This window comes from Colossoma macropomum, unplaced genomic scaffold, assembly GCF_904425465.1.
Source record: "Colossoma macropomum unplaced genomic scaffold, Colossoma_macropomum, whole genome shotgun sequence".
Classification (NCBI taxonomy): domain Eukaryota; kingdom Metazoa; phylum Chordata; class Actinopteri; order Characiformes; family Serrasalmidae; genus Colossoma; species Colossoma macropomum.
Genome location: NW_023494804.1, coordinates 31,787,603 through 31,804,076, shown reverse-complemented (window position 1 = coordinate 31,804,076; position 16,474 = coordinate 31,787,603). Strand labels below are relative to the sequence as shown.

At 41.2% G+C, this 16,474-nt stretch overlaps 1 protein-coding gene across 1 annotated transcript in view; it reads left to right on the top strand.

Moving 5' to 3' along the window:
* Positions 1–869: 869 nt before the first annotated feature.
* frem2a (FRAS1 related extracellular matrix 2a) overlaps positions 870–16,474 on the top strand; it is a 136,693-nt gene continuing 121,088 nt past the window's right edge. The window contains exon 1 of the mRNA XM_036595057.1: positions 870–5,956. Within this exon, the coding sequence (XP_036450950.1) occupies positions 979–5,956 (4,978 nt within the window). The 5' untranslated portion in view covers positions 870–978. The remainder of the gene's footprint in view (positions 5,957–16,474) is intronic.

Genomic DNA, 16,474 nt, shown 5'->3' with positions numbered 1-16,474 from the left:
GTAAAGTCACCATTTTGGAGATACAAGTTACAGTGATATGTCAGTTTATGAGGGACACTGTGCATTTTTTAACTGTACAGATTTTTAACCCTTTAAAAAACTCTTTCAAATTTGTTTGAAAACAAAGACATAAGGTTGAATTCCAACAGTAATGAAATATATACACTGATCAGACGTAATATCAATAATACCATAATATCATAATATCACCTCCTTGTTTCTAAACTGATTGTCCATTTTATCAGCTCCACTTACTATATAGGTGCACTTTGTAGTTCTACAGTTACAGACTGTGGTTCATGTGTTGCTCTGTAAACTTTGTCAGCCCCCTTTTACCCTGTTCTTCAGTGGTCAGGACCCCCCACAGGACCCCATATATGTATATGTATATATGTGTATATATATACATACAGTCTGCATTTAATGCCTAATTATTTTTAAATGACAACGCTGCACCTTCAATGCTTTGCCACCAGGTGGAGCCAAAAGACACCCAAGACTGACTACAATGACGAGCTCAGCTGCTCAACTTCATCGATGCCTCTCTTCTCTGTTTTATTGATTTAACGAACAGTTAAACCTCTTTATTGACTTCATTCGGCGTCTTTATTGATCTTAATCAATGTTAGACATCTTAAGCTCGCGGAACGCCTCAGAACCAACATATATGGCACAGTATCACTGAAATCATTAGGATGATGGGACATCAGTGTCTAAAACACCGCCACATGGAGTCCGGCTGCTGTTTCTGAGCGGACCAATAGGATGCGCGGGTGGGCGTGTCCTCGCCTCTCCTGCTGCTCGCGCGGACAGAAGTTAAAAGTGAGTGCGCGAGCCGCCGCCGCCGCTGTTGTGAGAGAGAGAGAGGATGCTGCTCGAGCGTCGGCGCGTGGGTCCGTCCAGGTGGATTTAATGAGAGGAGTGTTTAGTGTTTTGTTCGTCGTTTAAACCGGACCTGCAGCTGCAGCCGCAGGCGCTATGGAGCTCCTCACGCGCCTTTTTCTTCTGGCTTCGGTGACGGTTTGTTCCTCACAGAGAACCGGCGGATACGGGCTGTCGTACGCGTACACACCGGAGCTCTCCGAGGACGCGATACTTGTGGCCAACAACGGGATACGTGTGCCTTTCGGGCGGTCGGTGTTCATCGACCCCATCAACGACCTGGTGACTGAAGTTCAGCCCGGAGACAGGTGCAGCGTCACCGTGCTGGACAGCGACCCCCTGTCCCAGAGACCGGGGCGCCTTTCTCCCAAAAAGTTCCCGTGTGAATTCGGCCCCAACGACGTGAAATACTCCCACTTCGGCTCCAGGAGCCCCGCCGAGGACAGAGTGAGGCTCCAGCTCAGGTACGACACTCAGACTGAGACCATCATCATCCCCTTCATGCTGGAGGTGGAGGTCCTTTTCACACAGCTGGAAATTGTCACTAAAAACATGCCGCTCACCGTGGAGAGACTACACAGCACCAGCAACCCGATAGACAGGAAAATACTCGAGTTCTCCTACGATAGGACCTCTGAGCAGTGTGAGGTGGCCTCATTAGCCGCCACCAGTGCTCTGCCTAGATATGGAGAAGTTACAGACGGGGGCAAATTAGAGAACACGATGGACTGTGACGCTTTTCTCAGAGCTGACATTCGCTACAAGCACACTTTTGCGCGGAAGTCCCCGGACAGGGACTACGTTCCCATGGTGGTGGAGCTGCGGAACAAGGAAAACAACGTCCTCAAGCAAGAACACTTCCACGTCATGGTGCGCATAAAAGAAGGGCTGAAAAACAGCCCTCCCAAGCCCAGCTTTGTGGCGATGATGATGATGGAAGTCGATCAGTTCGTTATGACCGCCTTGACTCCCGACATGTTGGCCGCTGAGGACGCGGAATCGGACCCCGGCGATCTCATTTTCAACCTCACCTCCCCGCTCTCTTTCGAAGAAGGTTATATCGTGAGTACAGATGACAGAAATTTACCTATTACATCTTTTTATCAGCGTGATTTAAAGGAGCTGAAGATAGCTTATAAACCTCCGTCCCTGGACTCGGACACAGAGAGGATATTTCAGATAGAGTTCGAAGTGCTGGACACCGATGGTGGCGTCTCAGATCCCTTCGCTTTCATGATTGTGGTAAAGCCCATGAACACACTTGCGCCGGTGGTGACGAAGAACACAGGGCAGCTCCTGTATGAGGGTCAGTCCAGGCCTCTGTTCACTCAGAACAATCTAGAAATCAGTGACGAAGACGATCTGGATAGCGTGAGGATAACTGTCGTGGACGGCCTGCGGCACGGCGAGCTCACTGTTCTCGGCTCTAGCAGGAAGTATTTCACGCCAGCCGATCTTCAGGTCGGTATTGTCGTCTACCAGCATGACGGAAGTGACACGTATAGCGACAACATCATTTTCCGAATGACGGATGGGAAGAACGAGGTGGAGTTTTTGTTCCCCATCACGGTCGTGCCCACAGACGATGAGCCCCCCATCATCAACGCCAACACAGGACTGGTGCTATTTAAAAACCAAATCATGCCAATTTCACCGCTAATGCTCAGCGCAGCGGATATCGACTCTGAAGATTCCACTATTAAGTTCACCATTGAGCCTCCACTCTCCACGATTGGTGAAGTGCTGCTAAGGCAGTCGGAGGCACCGGAAGATCCATCGTCGTGGAAATTCAGCACTGAAGATGGCATGTATGAGAAGGCTGTGGTGGAGTGGATACAGAAAGACATTACAGACGGAAAGCTTTTCTACAGACACAAAGGGCCCCACATCACGGAGACGGTGACCGATCAGTTTCTCTTTAAAGCGCAGGACGACGCTGATCCTCCAAACCAATCGGACGAGAACGTGTTCTTTGTTAGAATCCTTCCTATCGATGACGTTCCTCCGGTACTCTTTCCCGGCACCACTTTACAGATGACGGTCCATGAGTATCAGCTGACTCGTTTTAGCAAGAGCGTCCTTCGTTACACTGATTTGGATTCTGAGGACAGAGATCTGAAATACACCATAACTCAGCCTCCCACCGACACGGATGAAAATAACCCAGTCAGATTTGGATCAATAGTTCTAACAGAGCACCCTAATACTGAGGTAAGCGAATTCACTCAAGCACAAGTGAACCATCATAAGATTTCCTACAGCCCGCCAGACATAGAACTGGGCATCGCGGCTCATGTAGTGCAGTTCCGTTTCACGGTAGAAGACACTGCTGGAAACAGTGTTGAAGGAATCTTCACCATATTTCTGCAGCCTGTCAATAACAAACCCCCACAGATAACTAACACTGGGTTCATGGTCTTTGAGCGGGGCACGCATATAATCGCAAATTCTGAGCTGGACACTACTGACCTCGACACAGACAGTAAACAGATTTCCTTTACTTTGCGTCAGGCTCCAGAGCATGGTCAGCTCCAGCTTAACTTTGTTGATTTAATTAAAGGGAATGCTTTCAGCTTATTAGATATATACAAAGGCAGACTTTCTTATGTTCACAATGGAGATGAGTCAGCCAGCGACTTCTTTAAACTGGACGTCACTGATGGTGTCCATGTCGTACCAATTACAATAAGAATAGTAGTGAAGCCAGTCGATGATGAAATGCCCTCTCTGAGTCTCCCAGTTGGCACCATTGGTTCTCACATTGACGTTTTGGAAAACGGGGCCACTGAAATCACCACCAGTGTAATCCAAGGGAAAGATGAGGACACGGATGACCTTAGGTTGACCTTCATTGTTGAGAATACCCCTACATTTGGAGAGATCCTGGTAAACGGAATGCCTTCGAGTAGGTTCACCCAAGCTGATATAATCAATGGTCTGGTGGTGTATGCCCACACCAGTGGTGAGATTGGCCTTTCCTCAAAGCAGGACTCCTTCAACTTGACCCTCACTGACATGTCTGATGAGTGGGTGGTAGGAGGAAATAAGGTCAGCGGCGTTCGTGTTCATGTCACCGTTCTACCAGTGGATAGCCAGTCCCCGGTGGTAACGGTGGGTCCAACATTTAGTGTCATGGAAGGAGACAAAAACACAATTGGAGGTCATCAAATAATGGTTAAGGATGAAGACACCTTGACTGAAGACATCTTATGTACTATAATTGTCCAGCCAACCTCAGGCTATGTGGAGAACATCTCACCAGCACCAGGTTCTGAGAAGTCCAGGTCCGGCACAGCTGTCAGTGCTTTTACTATTAGTGATGTCAACGATGGCCATGTCCGCTATGTCCAAAGCATACATAAAGGAGTTGAGCCAGTAGAGGACAGGTTCACATTCAGGTGCTCGGATGGTGTAAACTTCTCAGAAAGGCAGTTCTTCCCAATTGTCATTATCCCCACTAATGATGAGAAGCCGGAGATCTTCATGAGAGAGTTTGTGGTGATGGAGGGAATGAATGTCATTATCGATACACCCATCCTAAACGGAGCTGATGCTGATATTCCTGCTGAAGATTTGACGTTCATCATTTCAGAACCGCCTAAACATGGTTTCATCCTCAACCAGCTCACCACTGCCTCTATCCCAATCACCAACTTCACTCTGGAGCAAATAAAGGAAGCTTCTAGTATTATTTATGAGCACGATGATTCCGAGACCACAGAAGACAAATTTAATGTTATCCTCACAGATGGAAAACATAGTGTGGAAGGCACTGTCATGATCATGATTATCCCTGTGGATGATGAGACTCCAAGATTAGCCATCAACGATGGTTTGGAAATTGAAATCGGGGAGACGAAGGAGATAAATAGTAAGATCCTGAAGGCCACTGATTTGGACTCGGATGATGACTCACTTACATTTATAATTCGTTACGGGCCAGGCCAGGGCTTTCTACAGAGGAAAACAGAGCTTGGATATCTTGAGAACATCACGATTGGTATGAACTTCACTCAGATTGAGCTGAACCAGGGTCGTATTCTCTATACTCACACTGGCCAGGAAGGCGTTCGTGATCTTGTAAAGTTTGATGTGACGGATGGCACTAATCCACTAATTGACAGATACTTTTACATCACTGTGAGCACTATCGATATGGTGTTTCCTGACGTTATTAGCAAAGGCGTGTCTCTGAAAGAAGGTGGCAAAGTGACACTGACCACTGACCTACTCAGTACCAGCGATCTCAACAGCCCAGATGAAAACCTGGTCTTCACCATCACCAGAGCTCCTGTGAGGGGACACCTGGAGAGCACTGATACACCGGGAATGCCCATTGTGTCTTTCACTCAGCTCCAGCTTGCTGGAAGTAAAATCTACTACATCCACACTTCAGATGACGAAATCAAGATGGACAGCTTTGAGTTCGAGGTCACCGATGGCTACAACCCCGTGTTCCGCACCTTCCGGGTGTCCATAGTTGACGTTGACAACAAGAAACCTGTCCTGACAGTGCATGAGCTGCTGGTGACAGAAGGTCAAACCAAACTCATCACACCTTTTGAGTTGACTGTAGAAGATCAGGACACAGCTGAGAATCTCCTGAAGTTCACGGTCACTCAGTTGCCTGTACGTGGTAAACTCCTCTACAACAACAGCCATCCGGTCACGACTTTCACGAAGCAAGACTTGAATGAAAACCTGATCAGTTACAAGCACGATGGCACAGAATCAAGTCAGGACAGCTTCTCTTTCACTGTTACAGACGGAACACACACAGATTTCTACGTCTTCCCTGACACAGTGTTTGAGACTCGAAGGCCTCAAACTATGAAAATCACTATTGTTTCTGTAGACAACGGTGTACCACAGATAGTGGTGAACAAAGGTGTTTCCACTCTGAAGGTCTTGCCTTCTGGTCACCTGGGCTACCCTATTACTAGCAAGGTGCTGAAGGCAGAGGACAGGGACAGCAGCCCACAAACTTTGTTTTTTCAAATCACCACACAACCGGAGCACGGCTACCTGATCAACCTGGAAAAGGGGAATGACTCCATCAACACCTTTACACAAGGTAAAGTGACCAAATATAAAGTCTCATCCTTTCTATATGTTTATCTTTTGCTTTTATGGTTTAAAATGTAAAGAAATGATTTGTGTGCCACTGGTGGAACTATTTGACAGCACCATTTTTTCAGGAACACATATTGGGAGTTTTTATGGTTGTGTTTTTTGTTGAGTGAAGCCAAAATTAGATACTTCTCAATGATTTATTTACTATGCATCATTATTAGATAACTGATAATTGCAATATTAGTTATAATAAAGCACAATAAACCTTATTATAGATCTCGATATGCAAATCACTGAGCATGGATTTGTGTATCAGTGTATAATTGGTAGCATTTGGTCACTGTAGGTTCGAGGTAGAGTAAAGTGACTTTTTAGAGCTAATAAAAGTTTCATATGTATTTGAGCACAGATGTACCGACCGCACACGTATTATTTAATTATTATTAATGTGAAATATCCTCACAGTCCATAGAAAAACAGAACAAAACGTATCTCCAAAATAGTAACTTTAAAGAAGAAGACAAAAAAGTTCTTAACTTTCAATGTAAGTTTATGTAAAGAGGTTTTATTCCAAGTAATTTTGGAGCATTTCTATTGGTCCATTCATCATGAAATTTTCACACAATGAGAAAAGAATAGCTGTTGTGTTCAAATGATGGAGAAAAATACAAATAGTCAAAAATGTTTTTTTAACCGTGTATTATTTATTATTTTAGTCATATTATAAACTAAAACTGCACTTTAATATTTATAATATGGAACACATATTAAAGTGTTAGTGAGATATTAAACTCTTACTAGTTCTCACTAATTAATTTCAGAGCTTGAAGGAATTGAATGCTGTCAGTTATAAACTAATATGATGTGCATTTAAATGATAATTCATGCTCATAATACACATCATATGTCATATACGTATATGTTTGTAGACACCTGGTGATCCAGCATTTGTTTTGAAAACAACAGTAATTATAGTGGGTTTGTCTTTATTCGCTGCAGCAACTCTAGTCTTCTCTAGTTGTGATTGCTGTGAGGATTTGATTGCAGCTGCAAAAGCATTAGTGAGTGATTAGTTCTGGATCACAAAAGCTGCTCTGACTCATCCCAAAGGTGTTGGATGGAGCTCCGTCACTCCAGAAAACACAGCTCCACTGCTCCACAACTCTGTGCTGCAGGGCTTTATACACACCTAGCCGACACTTGGCATTGGGCATGGTGGCCTCAGGCTCATGCACGGTTGCTCCAGTGCATCCCACTCTGTTAGTCAGTGCTTTTCTGTGGAGATTATACACGCTGCACGTGTGTCGGTGCACCTCAAATTAGCTGAATTCACAGATGGACTGTTTAGGGACTTTTGTAATCCATGTGCACATCAAGGTCTTAACGAAGTTTTTGTTGCACAGAGCAATAATTAGTGATTTTTGTATAACATAACTTATGAATTATGTACTAAGGCAGGCTACAATAAATGAAGTTTGATGCTTAGTGAATAAACTGCTTAGCAGTGTCTAACTCTGGCTTTACTGAACAAAGAATAAGATCTCAGTAAACACCAATATGTGTTTCTTTACATAAAGTGGTATTTATACTATAACAGTATGATAACCATATGAAACCATATCATTCAGCATCATAACATACATGTCACTTTGTTTCCAGATATTCTAGTTGAATTAGTTTGTTTACAGTTTTTTGGCTTCAGTCAGGTTCGAGGTTCAGTCACATTCAGAAGGTTAAGTGTTTATGTCAGCACTATTGGTCTGATGCTAAAGGAGAACAGTTTATATGTGCTAGCTGCCAATTCAACCTGTTTCTGTGCAAAAGAAAGCATGCAAAACAGTGGTATAGTCTAATGGATTTAGTGTGGCACAGTGGGTAGCGCCTGGGTTCGGTTCCCCCGGCTGGGCGACCAGGGTCCTTTCTGTGTGGAGTTTGCATGTTCTCCCCTGTGTCTGTGTGGGTTTCCTCCCACAGTCCAAAGACATGCAGTCAGGCTAATCGGATACACTGAATTGCCTCTAGTTGTGAGTGTGAATGTGTCTGTCTGTCTGTCTGCCCTGCGATGTTACTGGTAACCTGTCTAAGGTGTATCCTGCTGGGACCGCTGGGATAGGCTCCAGCACCCCTGCGACCCAGAAGGATAAGCGGTTTAGAAAACGTGTGTGTGTGTGTGTGTGTGTGTGTGTGTGTGTGTACACACATATAGGAAAAAACATACTTTCTTTTAATGTAATTCAGTGGAACCAGACATTTTGTCCAAGTAATTTTGGGACATTTCTTTGGTCCATTCATCATGAAATTTACACACAATGTAAAGAGCAACAGGTATTTTCGAATTATGTCAAAAAGTGAGAAACGACAAAAGTGGAGATACGCGGTTTTGTTCCGACAACAGTGATATACATGTGTGAGTGTATGTATGTATGTATGTATGTATGTGTGTGTATGTATATATATATATATATATATATATATGTATATATATATATATATATATGTATACATATATATATACATATATGGTTCTGCACAATGAGAGTAAGAATGGCAGAAATTACAACATTGTACCAATCAGAAAAGCAGTGTTTGTTTCTCTGAATTGTTCGCACAAACCGAAAGCTTAGACAGAAGTCGATGTGCTCTAGTCAGTGTTGTGATCACTGATGTATCAGTGCTTTAAATCTTTAATTCTCTTTAGTTTCAGTGCTTTACTTTTCCAAAAATATTGGCGCAGTTTAAAAACAACTTAAAGACAACTTTTTAAATTGATCTACACTCTTAAAAAGGGGGGGGGGGTCATAAAGAGTTATTTGCCTCCCTAAAGAACCACATTTGAAGATCTGCGAGTATGAAGAACCTTTCAAATGTTTAAAGAACCTTCAAATAATGAAAAGGTTGTATACCAATATAGTGGTTTTTCATAGAACCTTTACATTATATGGAGGGTCAACGTTGCCAAACTCAGCATCTCATTTACAAAAAATAGTTCTCTAAAGAACCATTCATTAAATGTGGTTCTCCTGTAGAACCCTTTATTTTTAAGAGCGTGCACTCAGTGAAAAGTTCATGTAAGTGGTCACTGAAGATTTGCATAAGGATTTGTATTCAGCAGTTTCTGAGAACGGCATTGGTGCCAAAATAGCTGTACGTTTTAGAACTAATTCAGGATTTGCATGTTAGCATACTTTATCCATATAATTTGGAATACGTGCGTGACGTTGGCAGATTCAGTGCACATCCTTTAAAGTTTAAAGGCAAATGCTTTAATAAATGGAACGTTAACCTTTGCTGGAATCCCACACTGATAGATGTGTCTGCGCTTTAGCCTCAAGCTTAAATACTTGATGGGGCAACTAGAGCGTTCACACATGTAGGCTGTTAATTATTCATTAGGCACACTTTTTCCCTCAGAACATTTCTCCACTGGACGATTGCTTTGCTACATACCAGGGAGTTTTGTGTGTTGCTGGGGAAACAGTATTTTTTTTTTTAAATAAAATTATTTATTGCATTTGTTTATTTATTATTTCTTTTTTTAGCGTACTCAGCTCGCCAAAGAAATGAATCATAACAAGAAGAAAATGTTCAGTGTTGCTTATTTAAATTATTATATAAATATATTTTAAATCTGCTGCCCTCAAGGGGTAATTTTGGCATCATGACTTTATTTTATATTAAAATTTAATTCCATTTTATTCCTCAGAGACCTTCTGCAGCAAAATTGCAGTAATTGTTTAAAGCACTCTATTTATGCGTATGTCTGACTTAATGTCACTAATATTACATCGCCCAAATACTCAAAACCCACTCTTGTACTTGGGCAGTGTGTTTACCCTTCAGCTGAAAGGATAAAGCTGAATTCTGTAATCTGAAATCCAGGACTTGTGCACAAGACACTGTCTTGAGTATCAAACATGGGTTTATAACTTTTTCTGTAGCAAAAAAGAAGGAAATTTATTTTTTTTTATACATCACTTTGTCATTTACTGAGATGTGGGGGGGGTGTTGATAGAATAACATAACATAACATAACATTCTGTCATATGCATGTTTATGTACTACACTCAGAAATAAAGGTACTAAACTGTCTCTGGGTCAGTGCCCTTCTGGTCACTGGGGTGGGACCCTCAAGGCTCCATCTCAGTACCTTCAGTCAGGGAACATAACTGAACCATAATCCACTGAAATGATATGTTCTAAGCTGTACTGACTCCACACACCCCGTCTCGTCTCCAGGCTTTTATTTTACTGTTCTGTTTTAAAACATTCAGTTATGAAAAGGTACAAATACGAACTTTTCACCTGGAGAAACTTATTTAAGGTTCACAATCAGACCTTAAAACCACTGTTGTAGCTTTGAGGGAACATTTACACTGTTGGGCAACATGCTTAAGTCAAACACGTCTGCCTCCTTTTGACACCCTCAAGGGGTCATTTTGGCATCTTGACTTTATTTTATAGTAAAATTTTAATCCATTTTATTCCTCAAAGCAGCATAAAGCAGTCTATTAATGCGGATGTCTGACTTAATGCCACTAAAATCTCCCAACATCTCTGAACTGTATCACAGCTTCGCTCTTGGTGAGGAGAGTGATATTCTGAATTTGGCAACATGCTTAAGTCAAACTCGTCTGCCTCCTTTTGAGACCCTCTGTGCTTTGAGTTTTGGAGTAAACTTGCAAATCTTACTCATGTGTAAGTGAGCTGTGGTGTTTTTGGGGCATTTTTTGTGAATGTTGTAAAAATGCAGCCATTAATGTTCACCACTTTTTAGCCTTGTTCACACTACGGCCCCTTTATTCCATAATAATTAACTCCAGTCTTGCAGACCCCCTCCCACACACATTTTCAACTGTTTCCCCCTAAAACCCCTGATCTAGCTCATCACCCTCAAATTTAGTTTCCAAGTTACAGCAATTGGAAGTGGGAGATTCTCTTTGTGCACTCTTAGAAATAAAGGTACTAAACTGTCACTGGGTCAATGCCCCTCTGGTCACTGCACTTAGAAATAAAGGTTCTGTTCAGGTACATTTTTCATTCATTAAGGTACAAACAATGTAAATGTTCCTTCAAAGGTACAACAGTGGTTTTAAGGTTCAACTGTGCACCTTAAATAAGGTTTTGCTAGTGGAAAAGTATTTATTTGTACCTTTTCATAACCGAATGTTTTAAAACAGAACAGTAAAATAAAAGCCTGGAGACGAGACGGGGTGTGTGGAGTCAGTACAGCTTAGAACATATAATTTCAGTGGATTATGGTTCAGTTATGTTCCCTGACTAATGGTACTGAGATGTACCCTTGCGAGAACCACTCCAGTGACGAGAGTGACAGTTTAGTACCTTTATTTCTGAAAGTGTGGGGTGGAACCCTCAAGGGTACATCTCAGTACCTTTAGTCAGCGTCCCCGTCTCGTCTCCAGGCTTTTATTTTACTGTTCTGTTTAAAACATTCGGTTATGAAAAGGTACAAATACAAACTTTTCACCTGGAAAAACTTATTTAAGGTTCACAATCAGACCTTAAAACCACCTTTTGAGGGTACATTTAAATTGTTTGTACCTTAATGAACAAAAAATGTACCTGAACAGAACCTTTATTACTAACAGTGTATGTAGTTACCTTCTGTATTGAGTGAGGGTCACTCCAGACCCCAGCCTTTTGAGCCTGCTGCTTGATTGTTTATGTATTTATGATTATTAGGCACATTCATTTTATTATTAAATAAACTGATGATACCTTAGTAATTGATTTTGGAGGACAAAAATTAGGCAAGCGATTGAGGGTTTAGTTCAACGTTGCGCTGCCAACAATCTTGTTCTGAACGTTAATAAAACAGATAAGATGATGTTTGATTTCAGGAAACATGGCTCACATTTTAAGCCACTGACAAAACACAGGAGTTCAGGTTTCAACTGATCTTTCATGGTCAGTGAATATTAATTCGCTGAAAAGCTCAAAAGCATCTGTGTTTTTTCAGGAGTTTAAAGATGGTGGGTTTGAGCATGAATTTCTGTAGGTGTGCTCTGGAGAGTATTTCATTCAATGACAGTCTAACTGTCCACTATACTAACGAGGACTGTTGTTGGGGGCAGTCGTGGCCTTGAGCAAGGCACCTAACCCCCAACTGCTCCCCGGACGACGTGGATAGGGCTGCCCACCGCTCCGGGCAAGTGTGCTCACTGCCCCCTTGTGTGTGTGTTCACTAGTGTGTATGTGGTGTTTCACTGCACGGATGGGTTAAATGCGGAGGTGAAATTTCCCCGTTGTGGGATTAATAAAGGTCTCTTAATCTTAAGAATGGAAAGCTCTGGAGAGAGTTGTGGCTGCAGCACAGAGGATTATTGGGGTTACCCTTCCCCACGTAGAATCTCTGTATACTGATAGAGTTTGTTCACAAGCAATAACCATTGTGGGGGATGGAATCACCCTGCAAATGAGATTTTTGTTCTTTCATGTTCTGGGAGACAGTAGGTGTCCATTAAGTCGAGAACAGAAAGACTGTGTAAAAGTTTCTGTTGCTGTGCGAATTTTAAATGCTTTAAATTGATTTATGGATCATTAGTGGCTGTATGCAGGTGCATATGTGTTTATGTTGTTCCTTTTTCATACGTTTCTCAATGAGCTCCACACTTAAATTCAAAAGACAATAAAGCAGAACTGAACATTTACATTTACTTGCAAAACGTGCTTCGTTGTCCACTCAGAGAAAGTATCTTTGCTAGTTAAACTTTAAGATTAATACAGCTGTTTTACTAAAATAGTTCTCTACAGAATTACACACTAAAACAATTCATTAAAAGGTTCATTAGGAAGAGTGGTGTTCTGTGGCATCATGCCAAGAACCCTTTTTAGGCACCTGTATTTTTTAGTATGCTGTGTTAGAAGTAAAGGTTCTGTTCAGGTACATTTTTCATCCATCAAAGCACAAACAGTGTAAATGTTCCCTCAAAGCTCCAACAGTGGTTTTAAGGTCTGATTGTGAACCTTAAATAAGTTTTTCCAGGTGAAAAGTTCGTATTTGTTCCTTTTCATAACCGAATGTTTTAAACAGAACAGTAAAATAAAAGCCTGGAGACGAGACGGGGTGTGTGGAGTCAGTACAGCTTAGAACATATCATTTCAGTGGATTATGGTTCAGTTATGTTCCCTGACTAAAGGTACTGAGATGGAGCCCTAAGGGTTCCACCCCAGTGACCAGAGGGGCACTGCCCCAGTGACAGTTTACTACCTTTATTTCTAAGAGTGCACAAAGAGAATCTCCCACTTCCAATTACTGTAACTTGGAAACTAAATTTGAGGGTGATGAGCTTGATCAGGGGTTTTAGGGGGAAACAGTTGAAAATGTGTGTGGGAGGGGGTCTGCAAGACTGGAGTTAATTATTATGGAATAAAGGGGCCGTAGTGTGAACAAGGCTAAAAAGTGGTGAACATTAATGGCTGCATTTTTACAACATTCACAAAAAATGCCCCAAAAACACCACAGCTCACTTACACATGAGTAAGATTTGCAAGTTTACTCCAAAACTCAAAGCACAGAGGGTCTCAAAAGGAGGCAGACGAGTTTGACTTAAGCATGTTGCCAAATTCAGAATATCACTCTCCTCACCGAGAGCGAAGCTGTGATACAGTTCAGAGATGTTGGGTGATTTTAGTGGCATTAAGTCAGACATCCGCATTAATAGACTGCTTTATGCTGCTTTGAGGAATAAAATGGATTAAAATTTTACTATAAAATAAAGTCAAGATGCCAAAATGACCCCTTGAGGGTGTCAAAAGGAGGCAGACGTGTTTGACTTAAGCATGTTGCCCAACAGTGTAAATGTGACCTCAAAGCTCCAACAGTGGTTTTAAGGTCTGATTGTGAGCCTTAAATAAGTTTCTCCAGGTGAAAAGTTCGTATTTGTACCTTTTCATAACCGAATGTTTTAAACAGAACAGTAAAATAAAAGCCTGGAGACGAGACGGGGTGTGTGGAGTCAGTACAACTTAGAACATATCATTTCAGTGGATTATGGTTCAGTTTTATGTTATGTTATGTTATGTTGTTATTCTATCAACACCCCACCCCTCACACTTCACTAAATGACAAAATGTTGCTGCAGAAAAAGTTATAAACCCATGCTTGATACTCAAGACAGTGTCTTGTGCACAAGTCCTGGATTTCAGATTACAGAATTCAGCTTTATCCTTTCAGCTGAAGGGTAAACACACTGCCCAAGCACAAGAGTGAGTGTGAGAGTGTGAAATTCACGTCAGCTCCGCTTAGTCTGACTCTGCTGAGTGGTAGAGAGAGAGTGAGGCAGAGAGAGAGAGAGAGAGACTTGGCAAACAGGCTCATCAGAACGAGCATCGTAGCGGAAGGGACAGTGTCTCTTACTCATCGGCCCCAGCCCTCTTCCCCTCTCCCCGGCATGGCACTGCCGTGTCCTCGGTGGCTCCCGATAAATATTTGACGAGGAGAGGGCACATTACAGCAATGAGAGCAGACATGTTGCTTGCAGTATGAAGTTGGCTGTGTGCATAAGGAATCATAGGCTTACAGTTTTATGAAGCTTTTTCCTGTGGCATTAATAATTCAGGTTCACGGGGCAGGGTGAGGCGTGGGGAGCAGGGTCGCTGATGATACCCACCCCCAGGTCTGCATGGACCGTTCTACTGAATTAGTTCAAACTGCGTTCTCACAGTAAACAACATAAAATATATATTTAAAAAAACTATGTGTTCAGATTTTAGATATAGATATTTACAAGGATTTTGTTATGATCTATTTAAACCCAAGGCATTAATAGAGATAATAAAAGTAATAAGCTAAGTATATCGCTGTTGTATCTCCATTTTTGACGTTTCCAGTTTTTGACATAATTTGAAAATGCCTGTTACTCTTTACATTGTGTTTAAATTTCATGATGAATGGACCAAAAGAAACAGCCCAAAATGACTTGGAAAAATGTCTGGTTCCATTGACTTACATTAAGAGTAAAGAATGTTTTTTCCTTCCCGTGTAAAGTTACCATTTTGGAGATGCGAGGTTTTCTTCCGACAAAAGCGAAATATAAAAAAGTCATCATTTATGGATTATTTTCTATTGGGAGGCAGCTGTCACAAACACTAAGCCCTACATTTCAACATGTGAAAATAATACTTACATTTTTTTTCCTTATTTCCCTTTTTTAAATCTTGTTTTTTAAAAGATCTTTCGGATTTCTTTTAAAGTTAAGTTGAAAGAATTATATTTATTATGAGTTTTATTTTTAATTTTTTTTTAATTGTCTCTACTGAAACAGTCACTACTAAAACATTTGGTAGAGTTTCGGTTATGATTGTTTTGGAAGTGACAAAATGGAGAGTTCATTCATTTTTTTAAATAAAATAAACATATTAAGGTATTAAGGTCAAAGCAAATAGATTTTAGTCCAAGTCAGTTAAAAGCCTAAAATATGTTTTAAACTGTAACTTTGAACCAGTTTGGTAGAATGATCCATGTACCATATACATATGCATATAATTCCATACTTCTTAGCATATATATATATATATATATATCACTGCTGTTGTCGTTTTTTAGTTTTTTACATAATTTGAAAATGCTTGTTTCCCTTTACATTGTGTGTAAAGTTCATGATGAATGGACCAAAAGAAACGGCCCAAAATAACTTGGAAAAACGTCTGGTTCCATTGACTTACATTAAAAATAAAGAAGGTTTTTCCGTCTCCTGTAATGTTACTATTCCTTCCGACAACAGCGCTATATATGATAAGCGGTACACAATTAGACTTATAATGCTACATTCACTTACCAGTGACGCATTTTGATTAAGAGCATAAATAAATGTAGGAATTATTGTGGAGGTAATGTTGTTTTACCTCCTTTGCAATTCTGTTTCGTTCTGATAAAAAGATGGAGGTGATGTGAACAAATTGTAAACTTCATTAGACAGAACAAAAGAAATCTTCTTCTATCGCAATACTTCGCATATCACAAAAAATCGCAACAGAATTGTGACTCAAATATTGCGATAATGTTGTATTGTGTGGCATCCGGTAATTCCCACCTTTTCCATTCACTCGTATAATTTGAGAGCTGGAGTGAAACAGATGTCAGGCTGATGAGTGTCAGAGTCCTGTCTTTAAAATTCTTGGTCTTGTCTGTCATTAGAAAAGGGCACATCACCTGTTCTGTTCTTCTGCCTTTGGGACGGTTCTTCAGACGGGGCTCAGCCTCCACTCGCTGTGTGGAAATTTCAGCCTCGTTTTACTGCGAGAGGAAGCAGATCAGTTCTTAACCCTTTAAAAGTGACACAAAAGTGGCTATTTCTGCTATTGAATCTACTCTGTTTCCTTTATTAGTCATAATAAATCTATTTTATGTAGCACTTTTTATTTTAGCTACAAAATCTCAAAGTGCTTTACACATGAAAATACACCGATCAGGCATAACATCATGACCACCTCCTTGTTTCTAGGCTCATTGTCCATTTTATCAGCTCCACTTACTATATAGGTGCACTTTGTAGTTCTA